General features: G+C 43.1%; 1 protein-coding gene across 3 annotated transcripts in view; it reads left to right on the forward strand.

Annotated features, from left to right (window-relative positions):
• RANBP3 (RAN binding protein 3) overlaps window positions 1-14,362 on the forward strand; it is a 399,749-nt gene that overhangs the window by 200,838 nt on the left and 184,549 nt on the right. For all 3 annotated transcript variants that reach the window (XM_029614911.1, XM_029614912.1, XM_029614913.1), the window contains one exon: window positions 1,909-2,012. In XM_029614911.1, the coding sequence (XP_029470771.1) occupies window positions 1,909-2,012 (104 nt within the window). The remainder of the gene's footprint in view (window positions 1-1,908; window positions 2,013-14,362) is intronic.

The raw sequence follows: 14,362 nt of genomic DNA on the forward strand, positions 1-14,362 counted from the left end.
CCAAACCAAATCATATCCCTACCATCTCCAGACGAGCATAAGGGCTTGGAAGACTCACGCCGTCTTCGCCACCTAAACGTCGGCAGACTCCTAGTCCGATACCTGGAAAGATCGGAATCCGTACGAAAGACAGACCACCTATTTGTCCTTCACAGCGGGAGGAAACAAGGGGACGTGGCCTCGCAGGCAACCATAGCCCGCTGGATCAAAGAAGTAATCAAGGCGGCCTATGTAGAGGCAGGGAAGCCTCCACCTCTACAAGTCAAGACCCATTCTACAAGGGCCCAGGCAGTGTTCTGGGCAGAAACCAAGATGCTGTCACCCGCCGAAATCTGTCGGGCAGCGACGTGGTCCTCCATACATACTTTCTCCAGGTTCTACTGCCTGGATGTCCAGGCCAGGGAGGACACATCATTTGCAACGGCAGTACTAAGTGGGCCACGGGTAGCCTCCCACCCGGTTCGGGAGTAGCTTTTGTACATCCTATTGGTCCTGAGTCCATCTGCTACACGCTAGGAAATGGAGAAATTACGTAACCTGATAATTTTGTTTTCCTTAGTGTAGACAGATGGACTCAGCATCCTGCCCACAGCTGCCCCAAATTCAGGGGAACCTCTGGTGACAATCCCCAAGAGCAAGACGAGCACGGGTAAGCTAGGTATTACCCCTAGTTTAAGATACCCATAGTTGCCGGGTGTCAGCATTTTTTTGGTTGAGTTCACTGGCAGTCTCCAATTTGGAAATCAGTTGAACCAGCCTTAGTTAATCAAGTTAATCAAGTTAGCCAGGTTATTCAAGTTATTAAAACACACATATATCCACAATTGCTTTTCGAGGAGAATACTGAAGAGCTAAGCTTCCTGCACGGGTATATGTAGGCTGACGTCAGCTTGAAATCTGACTCCGTTTCCAACTGCTATCAGGAGTACACTATACCCATTGGTCCTGAGTCCATCTGTTTACACTAAGGAAAATGAAATTATCAGTTAAGTAATTTCTCCATTTTTGTTAAAGTATCTCCTTATTGTGCATGCTGAAACAGCCACACCACTTTTTCAGAGAAGCCTTTATTTCAGTAGAAGTTGTTTGTGGGTGTTTCTTTGTAGCCAGACAAATTTTCTTGGCAGTTGTGCCTGAAATCTTTCTTGGTCTACCTTGGTATTAACAACTCCATAATTTTCCACTTCTTGATCATAATTTGAACAGTACTGATTGGCATATCTTTTTATATCCTTTTCCTTATTTATAAATTTGAACTACTTTTGCTCGCAGATGCTTTGACAGTTCTTTTGCTTTCCCCATGCTTCAGTAACCAAGAAAGTCAGTGCAGCCCTAGATGAAATGCTCAAGAATTTCTCAAGAGCTAAGAAACTCATTGACTATTTATATACAGACACTAATTAGTCAATCAAGGTGCAGGTGTAGGTACCTACCCTTCATTGCCATCTCAACCTGTGTGTCAGTTTGAGTGTATATTATCAGCCCAAATATTCAAGGGAATGTAAACTTTTGAACAGGACCATTTTCTTATTTTCCTTATTGCTATAGTTTGTTTAATGATTGTGCTATTCTGTGATCATAATAGTTTAATTTGAAACATATTAAAAATGAGACATGTTTTCTCTGATCACTCATGTTTTCTTAAAATTCTACATATCTTCAAATTCTGCCCAGGGGTATGTAAACTTATGAGCACAACTGTAAGGTAGATCATCTTCTATCTGGGGGGGAGGTACAAAAACCCTATAATATTTTGGGCATAATGTTCCTCATTCCTTACCCTCCCCCACTCTGAAGGCAGCAGGCCTTGCTCTTCTCTTCGGGATGCTTCTCTACCTCCAGCCGTCAGCAGGCGGTTCTCTCTCTTTCTCATCTGTACGTAATATTTGAAATCTGTATTGTTTTCAGCTAGGAGATGAAAATGCTGGAAGATCTGGTGCACAGAATGCTGGATCACCCACCACAGACACACCATCTGCAACAAACTACTTTCTGCAGTACATCAGTTCCAGGTGAAACTTGCTGGTTTAATTTACAGTATTCTGAAGAGTCTGGTGGGATAGGACTCCAGGGCCCCTTTGCAGTGGGGCAAGCAGCGGCTTGGAGTGGTAGAAGTTGTGCCTTACTCGTGGTTTCTCCTCCAGAGGTAAAGGATACGATTTTCCATGGTTTATAGCTGCAGATGGATAGAGTTTTATGTGGACTGGAGCTGAAATATTTGCTCAGATGGAGTGGAGTAGCCGCCTAGTGGGGAGTGGAGGAGTAGCCTAGCTATGAAGCAGGAGACCAGGGTTCGAGTCCTGCTGTTGCTCCTTGTGACCTTGGGCAAGTCACTTTACCCTCCATTGCCTCAGGTACAAAAACTTAGATTGTAAGGCCCTCTGGGGATAGGGAAATACCTACAGTACCTGAATGTAATCCACTTTGAAGCACTGAAAAAAGTGTGAAAAGCGGAATATAAATCTAAATTAAAAGCAGCATGACAGTGATTCCAAAGAGGGTTTGTTTTTTTTTTAAATGTTTGTTTCACAAAATTAAATTAGCATTTTTGTATTAGCTGAATTTTGGGGCCAGTGGAAAACTATAGTTTTTGTACGTAGTTTGGTTTAAAATATGGTGCCTACTCTGGATAGCACTTCATATGTTCACTCGTTGGGAAGCGGTATCGGCTATCTAGAAATGAAAAAAATACCAAACTATTTCCAGTGTGCTGTTTTTGAAACTCTTGAAGCAGCTTCCCTGGAAAAGGGCATGCTGGTGAGTGCCATATGACATGCAGCATATTCTAATTGGTTCACATAGAAAGTATTGTGTTTGCGGGATCATTAGATTTTGATTTTAGATTGTGTTACTCACCTTTCCAAACCCAAGCTCAGCGAATTACATCCCTGTCCCCACAGAGTTTACAGTAAGTTTGTACTTGAGGCAGTGGAAGGTTAGGTGACTTGCCCAAGGTCACAAGAAAGGTCAGTGGGATTTGAACCTTGGCTTCCCTGGTTCTCAGCCCACTGTTCTAAACACTAGGATGATACTCTACTCATTACCAGTAAGAGTAATTGTGTCTCATCTCATTTTGTCTTGCCAAATTGGCTGCTTCACAGAAAATCACAGCATGGCTACTTAGATTGAAACAAAAGAATTAGAATTGAAGGGTTTTGTTTTTTGTTTTTTTTTTGCATGTGTTGGAAAGTGCTACTCATTGTTAAAGTATTGTACAATCAGTCGTGCATGGGAGGTTTTGTCTTTAAAGATCATGGATGGTCCTGACAGTAGCTTCTTATTGTATTTGTAAATAGCTGGAGTTTTGTCACAATTTGGGCATTTATTTATTTATTTAAAGGCATTTATTGCCTGGCCTTCCTACGTTCAGAGCGGGGTACAATATGTACATACAAAGTCAAATGAAAGGAGAGAACAATGCATCATTCTTACTTAGAGAGGAAAACATAGTTCATCGGGAAGGGGGAAAATAAAAAATGGGCTCCTAGGGAGTCCATTTTTGAGATAGGCACCAGAAGTGGGGCAGTAGTCTGTTGAGCCATCTGAGGAGGGACATGTTGGGGGTATTCCATTGTCATTTGGGTTTGGGAATGCTTTCTTGAAGAGGAAACTCTTAATAAAAGCCCTAAAAAAAAAAAAAAGTTCTTTCTCGGGGACATCTTACTTCCTTAGGTAAGCTGCTCCATAGGAGTGGTCCTACGGAGAAAAATGCTCGTTCTCTGGCTTCCTCAAGGTGGGTGAGCTTTGGAGGAGGGGTATTTCGTCGCATTAGGTTAGATGATCTGAATGGTCGGGAGGGGGCATGGATTTCTATTGTTGAGAACCGTGGGGAGTGTAGATTGTGAATTAAGAAGTTTAGGATCATGGCAAGCTTGTATTGTACTCGGTAGGAGAATGGGAGCCAGTGTAGAGCTTTGAGTAGAGGAGAGATGTGATCGCTCATGGGAGCGCTGGTAAGGAGTCTTGCTGCAGAGGTTTGTATGATCTGTAGTGGGCGGGAGGGGGCATGGATTTCTATTGTTGAGAAGCGTGGGGAGTGTAGATTGTGAATTGAGAAGTTTAGGATCATGGCAAGCTTGTATTGTACTCGGTAGGAGAATGGGAGCCAGTGTAGAGCTTTGAGTAGAGGAGAGATGTGATCGCTCATGGGAGCGCTGGTAAGGAGTCTTGCTGCAGAGGTTTGTATGATCTGTAGTGGGCGGGAGGGGGCATGGATTTCTATTGTTGAGAAGCGTGGGGAGTGTAGATTGTGAATTGAGAAGTTTTAGGATCATGGCAAGCTTGTATTGTACTCGGTAGGAGAATGGGAGCCAGTGTAGAGCTTTGAGTAGAGGAGAGATGTGATCGCTCATGGGAGCGCTGGTAAGGAGTCTTGCTGCAGAGGTTTGTATGATCTGTAGTGGGCGGGAGGGGGTATGGATTTCTATTGTTGAGAAGCGTGGGGAGTGTAGATTGTAAATTGAGAAGTTTAGGATCATGGCAAGCTTGTATTGTACTCGGTAGGAGAATGGGAGCCAGTGTAGAGCTTTGAGTAGAGGAGAGATGTGATCGCTCATGGGAGCGCTGGTAAGGAGTCTTGCTGCAGACGTTTGTATGATCTGTAGTGGGCGGGAGGGGGTATGGATTTCTATTGTTGAGAAGCATGGGGAGTGTAGATTGTGAATTGAGAAGTTTAGGATCATGGCAAGCTTGTATTGTACTCGGTAGGAGAATGGGAGCCAGTGTAGAGCTTTGAGTAGAGGAGAGATGTGATCGCTCATGGGAGCGCTGGTAAGGAGTCTTGCTGCAGAGGTTTGTATGATCTGTAGTGGGCGGGAGGGGATATGGATTTCTATTGTTGAGAACCGTGGGGAGTGTAGATTGTGAATTGAGAAGTTTAGGATCATGGCAAGCTTGTATTGTACTCGGTAGGAGAATGGGAGCCAGTGTAGAGCTTTGAGTAGAGGAGAGATGTGATCGCTCATGGGAGCGCTGGTAAGGAGTCTTGCTGCAGACGTTTGTATGATCTGTAGTGGGCGGGTTGCGTAGGAAGGTAGGGCTATCAGTAGGGAGTTACAGTAGTCTATCCCGGAGAAAAGTAAAGATTGAAGGGCTGACCTGAAGTCAGAGTGTTCAAGAAGGGGCTTAAGGTGAGGGAGCAGGTGTAGTTTGTAGTAGGAGGAGTTGGTAACAGTTCTTATATGGTTGCGCATGGAAAGAGAAGAGGGGTCAATTATGACTCCCAGATTTCATACACTTTGGGAGATGGAATGGGACTCAAAGGAGAAATGGTTGGGAGTGTCAGCGACAGGATAGTATGGTAGAGACAGAAGGAATCTGAACACAGCACCTGAAAATAAATTTATTTTGGAAGGGGGGGGTGGGATTGACTAGGGGTTGGTATTCTTTCTTTGAATAAGTCTTGATTTTTTTTTTTCCTTTTTAACATTTTTGCTAATCATTTTGGTGGAAAAGGTGGTAATTAGCTTTCATTATTTTATAATTTTGACTACCAAGCTGGAAGGTACTGTGGAAAAAAATCCAGTTACCTAGGGCAATTAGAACTCATTTTGCCAACGACTTTCTTGAGTAGATAGCCAAATAACCATCCAGCTTAAAATAAATGTCTGCTGTCTTTTGTTCCATAATGTAAGAGCAGATTGTTTTCAGGTGCTTTGGCTAGGAAAAGAGAAGTCTCACATTCGGTAAGATGAAAATGTCCATTTTGTTGAACAGTAAATTTTAAAGCCGGTTTAGGCCTTTGCTAGCTTAAATTGAAGAGATCCATCCCTCAATGGGATGGGCAGTGTGGTGATGGTGCTCTGATATTGCACACTTTAATCTGCCTTGAGTCTTGAAGAGAATTGTTGTTTACTTGCCTTATTATTGTCTTAAAGGCAATAGCAGTTTGAGGTATATCTATCTATCTATATATCTATCTATCTATCTATCTATCTATATATATATATATATATATATATATATATATATATATAGATATAGATAAGATTTTAACTAATACCGTTTTACCTAGAGAGAACTATAAATTGCTATCACCAATTTCATACAGTATTAACAACTTTGTACACTTCATTCCAGCTTGTGTTGCTGCCTTATGGTACTGTGAGTCCTCCTGAAACTTTTTCAATAAGACATAAAATCCCTTAAGTTAGCAAAAGGCTATGATTTTAGGGGACTTCTTTTTAAGCAGGGCATAACACGTCACTGACATCACTGGTGGGTCTCTACTTGTTAGATGCATTGTTATGTTATTAAAGCAGCACATGAAATCTTAAACACAGATCCTGTTTTAGGCAATTTATATTCCTCCCTATTGCTTTCTAAAACACACCTGATCATAGCCTAAGTAGAACACATTTTTTCCCAGGAGGAGTTTTGGGGTAAGGTGGGGTTGTGAGGGTTGGAGGGGGGATCAAGGGTGGGATAGGCCTGCCCAAAGAGCCTTATTCACTTTTTCTACACAAATTGAACAGGGACCTCGACCTGACCTCATTTTTACCTTAAACTGCTGATAGGATTGGGAGGGGACCCTTGTACGCAATTAAATTATTTTTAATTAAGGGGGAATTGGGGGGGGGGGGGGGGGAGAGCACAAACCCACATCATTTTTATCATGAAACAAAATGACATAGAGCCCAAACATGACATAAACGAAACAACAAAAACACACACAAAAAAAAAACCTGACACAAAATTAAAACTTTCTCTGTGTACATTCCTAGTATTGACAGCCCTTTTTGAGGGGGTCTTCACCATAGCACAGTGACTGTATACATACACTCTAGGTGTATGTATTGCAGATCTTGGAGTGAGCCACATTCTCTGACTCCTAGCCAAGAACTTTCGCTGCTGTGATTGTGCTAGACGAAAGGAGAAGATAAAAATGTGGGAATCCTCCCCAGGTAGTTCTGAATGGCTTCATATAGCCACAGTAGAGGAAAGTTTATTGATTAGAGATAGAAAGTATTAAACAGTTAACCAATAAGTAGTTTTACTGTTTTAATCTTCCATTTAATATATGCCAGCACTCCTCCCCATCCCTCCTCCTGCCTCAGTATCACTCTTTGGAATGCTTCATCCAGCACATCAACATCAATAGATATCTCATCTGGCTTTCAGGATGCTCCTGTCCAGAGATGGCCAGTACAGTCATCAACGAAAACAAGCTCCATCTACTAATATGAGTAGGAGGACAAAATCATGGAATTGACAGTGTCCCTTACCCTGCTTTGAACTATAACAAAAATGTGGCTGGGGGATGGTTTTACACTGGTCATCAAGGCAGGAAGCTCTGCCTTCCCCCACCCCATATCATTCAGGATCTTGCACCGCTGCTACTTTTGGTTGGGTTTCATTGGTTTCATGAACTCAAGGTTCAGTGACTGCACCTTGGTGTGCCCTCTATGTATTTCATGCTGCCTCTCATCCCATCACTGGTTACATTTCTTCTCTCTATCTGACTTATACTGCTACACTGGCCATCTAATTAAAGATAGATTCCCCATTGTTTATTTGAGGAAGCAATAAATAAAAGGGCTCTGGTAGGAGCTTGGGGGCAACTGGCTGCTGGGGTGGAAAGAACATAAGGCTAGAGGGTATGATGGCATAACCACCAGGTAGGGGCAACTTCTAAACCATTATTCTGAGAGGAATAAAAGCTGTGGGAGTCGGGAGCTACTGATGGACCTAGCCTGGGTTTGCCCCAGTAGTTCACTGCCTGTGTGACTTTTTGCTGTGGTTTTCATAAGAACATAAGACGTTGCCTTATTGGATCAGACTAAGGGTCCATCAAGCCCAACATCCTGTTTCCAACAGTGGCCAATCCAAATTATAAGAATCTGGCAAGGACCCAAAACATTAAGTAGATCCCATGCTTCAAATGCCAGTAATAATAGTGGCTATTCCCTAAGTCAACTTGATTAATAGCAGTTAATGTTCTTCTCCAAGAACTTATCCAAACCTTTTTTAAACCCAGCTACACTAACTTAACTAACCACATACTCTGGCAACAAATTCCAGAGCTTTATTGTGCATTCAGTGAAAAAGAATTTTCTCTGATTAGTTTTAAAAGTGCTACTTGCTGACTTCCTGGCATGCACCCTAGTCCTTCTATTACACTGGTAAACAAATTTCTGGGAACATTTTGTTTCCTCCATAACCTTTGAAACAAGTAGATTTTAACAAGCTGAACACAAATATGCATTTATTATGTCTATATCACGTACTGTTTGCCAGAAAAGTACGATATACATTAAGCATTGTTAAGTGTCTGAAGCGGCATAAGCTATAATGGCAATGTTGGCACCAGAAAACAAAACTAAAAATGTTTTGCCTCTGATTTTCATTTGTAATCACTGTCCGACGCTTCGTGGATGAGAGTCCAACAATAGTCACCCAGCTTGGAGGGGTTCCACTTGCCTTGATACCATTTCTCCATTTTGACAATATCTTTATGAAACCTTTCACCATGTTAGTCACTCACAGCACCAAGGTTGTCTGGGAAGAAGTCCAAGTGGGAATGAAGAAAATGTATCTTCAGTGACATGTTGCACTTCATCAATTTGTATGCCTGAAACAGATTTTCAACCTGTTTGACATAGTCTGTTGCCTTATAGTTGCCTAAAAAGTTACAAATGACATTCTTGAAGGCTGTCCATGCAACACATTCTGTACCTTGCAGAAGACCATCAAAGTGGCTGTCCTTCATCACAGCTCGGATTTATGGGCCAACGAAAACACCTTCTTTTATCTTGGCATCACTTATGCGTGGAAACATTTGCCGCAAATAATCAAAGGCTTTACTTTGCTTGTTCATGGCTTTAACAAAGTTTTTCATCAGCCCAAGTTTGATGTGCAAAGGTGGAAGAAATATCTTACTTGGATCCACCAATGTGTCGTGCACAACATTCTTCTGCCCTAGAACCAACTTCTTGCAGAGAGGCCAGATTTTTCTGACATAATGCGAATCTCTTGCTCAACTGTCCCAATCACAAATGAAGCGACAATACTTGGTGTAACCAAGCTGCAGACCCAGTAGAATTGCAATTACCTTGAGATCACCACACAAATTCCAGTTGTACCTCGAGTACTCAATGTGGTTCAGCAGTAGCTGCATGTTCTCATACGTTTCTTTCATATGAACGGCATGTCCAACAGGGATTGATGGGTAGATATTGCTGTTGTGCAGCAAAACAGCCTTCAAACATAAAATTGATGAATCAATAAACAGTCGCCATTCTGTTGGGTCGTGGTCACATCCGGGAGCACAAAACAATCCATTGATGTCACTGCAAAAAGTCAGACTGTCTACTTGGTTGAAATATTTTGTCAAATCTTCATGACTGCTGCGAAATACTGAAATTTTCATATCAGATGACAAAAGATTCCATCTTTGCAGCCTTGACCCAAGCAGCTCTGCCTGACTCTTCGATAAAGCCAAATCTTTGACCAGATCGTTCAGCTCTGACTGAGATATTAAATGAGGATCACTGGATGTTGATGGCACAAAGTCAGGATCAGCCGCAGATTCCATCTGCGATGGCTCACCATTATTGTCTACCTCCTCATCCCTAGTCATCAAGTGTCCACACCTCTGGCGGTTTTGGAACAGGAAGACTGTTGTCATGTGGCACTGGTCTCATTGCCGATGCAAGGTTAGGGTACTCAATAAACTTCCCGTTCTTTGAGTATCCTGACACATTTGTCATGCAGAAGTAACAGTTATATTATCTTTCTGTTCCCTCCATATCATTGGGATGGCAAACGGCATGGATGGTCGCACCCCTTTCAGCCAAGCATGCAGACTACTGGCGCAAGATGCGCAACATATATGAGGAGCCCATGCTCTGTCCTGGTCACCAATTTTGCACCCGAAGTATAACTCGTATGCCTTCATAATGAGTACAGTCATACTCCTTTTCTGTGCTTTCAGAGTAAACTCACCACAGATGTAACAAAATGTGTCATGGCTATAATGACATTGGCGTGACATCTCATAAACTATATGAAATTAAATCCACAAGCTTTAAACTCAACAGTTTTAGCAATACTATTTGCTCATTCACACAGACGTTGCGTAGGAGACTACTCATTGCTGCTGCTTATATAAGGCTGTGTCGTCATAGAAACCAGTTGGAATCTTGCAGCCGAGCTGGGGTTTGCCCGAGCAAGTTCTGGCATGATCAAGCAGAGTACCTTGGTTTATTTTTTAAAAAGTTAGTCTCTGTTACATGTTACATTGCTTATGGCCATCAAAAATACGACATGAATTTTAAAAATCATAAAAATTACTGTCCAACAAGAAAATATATGTACATGAGATTGTTTTAAAATTTCACAATTATTGTAGCTCAAAATTGGTCGTTTCTCAAAAACCTTACGTGATGTACAAATTTTGAAGTAATATCTGTGAACAGCATCAAAAAATCTATTTGGAACACCAAAAAGCCTGAAGGAAACAAAAACTTTTTTACCAGTGTTATCCAAAAGAGTAAATAAGCGAATCACATTTACCCGTTCTAGACCTCTCATGATTTTATAGATCTCTATCATATTTCTCCTCAGTCATCTCTTCTCCAAGCTGAATAGCCCTAACCTCTTTAGCCTTTCCTCATTGGAGAGCCATTGCAGCCCCTTTATCATTTTGGTTGCCCTTCTCTGTACCATATATAGTGCAACTATATCTTTTTTTTAAGATGCGGCCACCAGAATTGTATCCAGTACTCAAGGTATGGTCTCACCATGAAGCGATACAGAGACATTGACGTTTTCTGTTTTATTCACCATTCCCTTCCTAATAATCCCTAACATTGTTTGCTTTTTTACTGTTGCAGCACACTGAGCCGACTATTTCAGTGTATTATCCACTATGATGGTTAGATGTTTTTCCTGGATGGTAGCTCCTAATATGGAACCTAACATCGTGTAACTACAGCAAGGGTTATTTTTCCCTTTATGCATCACCTTTGCTCTTCCAAAAAATTACCACTGCTCCTTGCCTTCCCTGTTATTGTTTAAACAGTTAGCCAACTGAATTTGTTAAAATGGTTAACTTTTTAATCAGTATTTTCTCACAGGACAAGCAGGATGGTAGTCCTCACATATGGGTGACATCAGGATGGAGCCCAATCACGGAAAACTTCTGTCAAAGTTTCCAGAACTTTGACTGGCCCCTACTGGGCATACCCAGCATGGCACTAACCCTGCAGCCATCAGGGGTCCCCCTTCAGTCTTCTTTTTTCCGCACAGCAGTAGCCTCGCTGTTTAGGAGCTCTGAAGAGATTCCTGACAGGAATTTTCCTCACGGAGTTAATTTAAATTAGATTGCCCCACAGGGGTCCCTCCTCTAACTTTTCTCAGGCCGTAGTACTCCGGTACGTTTTTCACCGTTTTTCGTCAATTGCCATCGAGTTTGGCCCTTGCGGCCTACTGGCCGTCGACCGTACCGCGGCTCGATTTTTTCTATGGCCATGGAGTTGGGGTTTTGTCGGTGCCCGGACTGTACTCGTACCCTGTCTATCACAGACCCTCATGGAGTCTGTGTAATGTGTTTAGGCCGTGAGCATGATGTCTTGACTTATTTATTTATTTATTTTTAGATTTTTATATACCGGTGTTCCTGTATTAAAATACAGATCACATCGGTTTACATTGAAACATAAAAATTATGCCAAGAGGCGGTACATATAACAAGGTTATAGAACTTGGAAAACAGATTCGAATAATAACACTGATAAAGTTGTAAAGTCTCTGAGAAATCAAATCATAAAATAAGGCGTAATTGTCTAAGATAAATGTGATCTGCAAAAGGGATTGCGATGGTGAGAAAATCTTGATAGCTGGCGGTAGAAAATAATCAAAGTTCTGGAAAAGCTTGGCTAAACAGCCAGGTTTTAATTTTCTTTTTGAAGGACGCGAAGCAGATCTCAAGGCGGATGTCTGGCGGGAGCATGTTCCATTGGACAGGTCCTGCTAAAGAAATGATACGTTTCTGATGTAAGGATATTGTTGAAGGAACATAGAGTGTGCCTTTATAAGCTCCTCTGATAGGTCTAGTTGAAGAGTGAAAACGTAGTTGGGTGCTTAAGTGGAGTGGGGATATGAGGATGTGGGGATATGGGGATATATATATATCACTGCTCCTTGCCTTCCCTATATATATATATATATATATACATATATATATATACATACATATATATACATACATATATATATCACTGCTCCTTGCCTTCCCTATATATATATACATATATATATATATGTGTGTGTGTGTATATATATATATATATATATATATATATATATATGTGTGTGTGTGTGTGTATATATATATATATATATATATATATATATATATGTATATCCCCATATCCCCACATCCTCATATCCCCATATCCCCACTCCACTTAAGCATATATATATATATATAAGCATATATATATATGGGGATATGAGGGCACCAAATGTGCCCTCATGACACCAAAAGGTCGCAAAGCCAGAATGGAGAATATGGGACTCCTTTTCCGTGCTAACACCCCGACGTCGTCAATCGCATCGACGTCATCGGAACCTGCACCATCAAAGTCGCACCAGCATCGACAACCATCCGGTGACCGCCCGCCATTGACGTCTTCACGGCCATCGACTCCCGTTTCTCCCCCTCAAGATCGAGGGGATCGTAGGGAGAAACATCGGCATCGTAAGTCTCGGACCGTCAAGGGAGCGAAATCATTGACCTCGCCACCGTCCGAGCCACCATCGAAGAAGCCCCGTCCAGGAACAGCACCGACCACTCCTGCGACCGGGACATCGAGGCCACCCTCACCCGATCGGGGTTTGGGAGTTGCGATTCCGCCTGTAAAGGTGGTCCCTCCGACTGTGCCTCAGCCTCCCTCTTCTATCACGGAGCCAGGGCTGATTGCCCCAGGTCTCCGGGAAGAACTGAACCGGCTGGTCCAGGAGGCCATCGACAAGGCGATGCAACGATGCCAAGTTCCTCCGGCACAGACACCGGCACAGAGTGGAACCGGTCACCGACCCGATTCCAGTAACGCTGGCACCGCTGCTATCCCGGATGGAGGTGCTCATGACCGCCCTTCCACCGGTGATTCCCGGGTCTCTGATGGCTCCGGTGCGCTCCCCGATGACAGCCTCATCGGGAGGAGAAACACCGTTCCGCATTCCTCCTTCGGGAGTATTGCCTCAGCCATTGATGCCATGTCGTCCCTCGCCACCGATTCATTCATCGGGGGCGATATGCACATCGGCGCCTTCGATGCCGGCACCAATACCCCGCAGGGCGTCCACGGTGCCCCCAGTGATTCCTTCGATTTTCTCTGAGCCTCAGCCGGGCCCTTCGGGTATCCAACCCCCTTCTCGTCCTACAGGTCAGCCTGCTGATCCTTATGACACCTGGGGTGATGATACTTCCACAGACACCGATGACTTACCTTCACCTCCCTCTCCTACTGAAAGTAGAAAGCGTTCTCCTCCAGAGGACCTCTCTTTCATTAATTTTGTGAAGGAAATGTCAGAATTGGTCCCTTTTCAGCTTCAGACGGAGCAAGATGATAGGCACCAGATGATGGAGCTTCTCCAGTTCCTGGATGCCCCTAAAGTGATCACTTCTATTCCCATTCATCAAGTTCTTCTTGGCCTCCTCAAAAAGACCTGGGAAAACCCTGGATCCATTGCCCAGTACACAGAAAGACTGACACTACCTATCTAGTACAATCAGCCCCTGGCTTTCAAAAATCTCAGCTCGACCACCACTCAGTTGTGGTAGAATCAGCTCAAAAGAAAGCAAAAAGGGCGAAGCCTCACTCCTCTACCCCGCCTGTCAAGGAACACAAGTTTCTAGACAGTATTGGTTGATGAGTGTACCAAGGGGCCATGCTCATCTCCAGAATTGCTTCTTACCAACCGTACATGACCCAATACAACAGGGTCATTTTCAAGCAAATACAGGACTTCTCTGAAACCCTGCCTGACCAATTCCAAGAACATCTTCAAATCCTTGTCAACAAGGGGTTTGAGGCAGGAAAGCATGAGATAAGAACAGCTTATGATATCTTCGACACCTCCACTAGAGTGTCTGCAACTGCCATTTCGGCAAGACGCTGGGCCTGGCTCAAGTCTTCTGACCTTCGCCCAGAAGTACAAGACAGGCTCTCTGACCTGCCCTGTATAGGAGATAGCCTGTTCAGTGAACAGATTCAGCAAATAGTGGCTGAATTAAAGGACCATCATGAAGCCCTCAAACAGCTCTTATCGATACCTTCTGACTTCCCTTCTAGACAGCCCTTCAAGAAGGACTCTAAGAAGTCATTCTTCCGCCCAAGGAAGTACTATCCTCCACCAA

The sequence above is a fragment of the Rhinatrema bivittatum genome, chromosome 8, assembly GCF_901001135.1.
Source record: "Rhinatrema bivittatum chromosome 8, aRhiBiv1.1, whole genome shotgun sequence".
Taxonomy (NCBI): Eukaryota; Metazoa; Chordata; class Amphibia; order Gymnophiona; family Rhinatrematidae; genus Rhinatrema; species Rhinatrema bivittatum.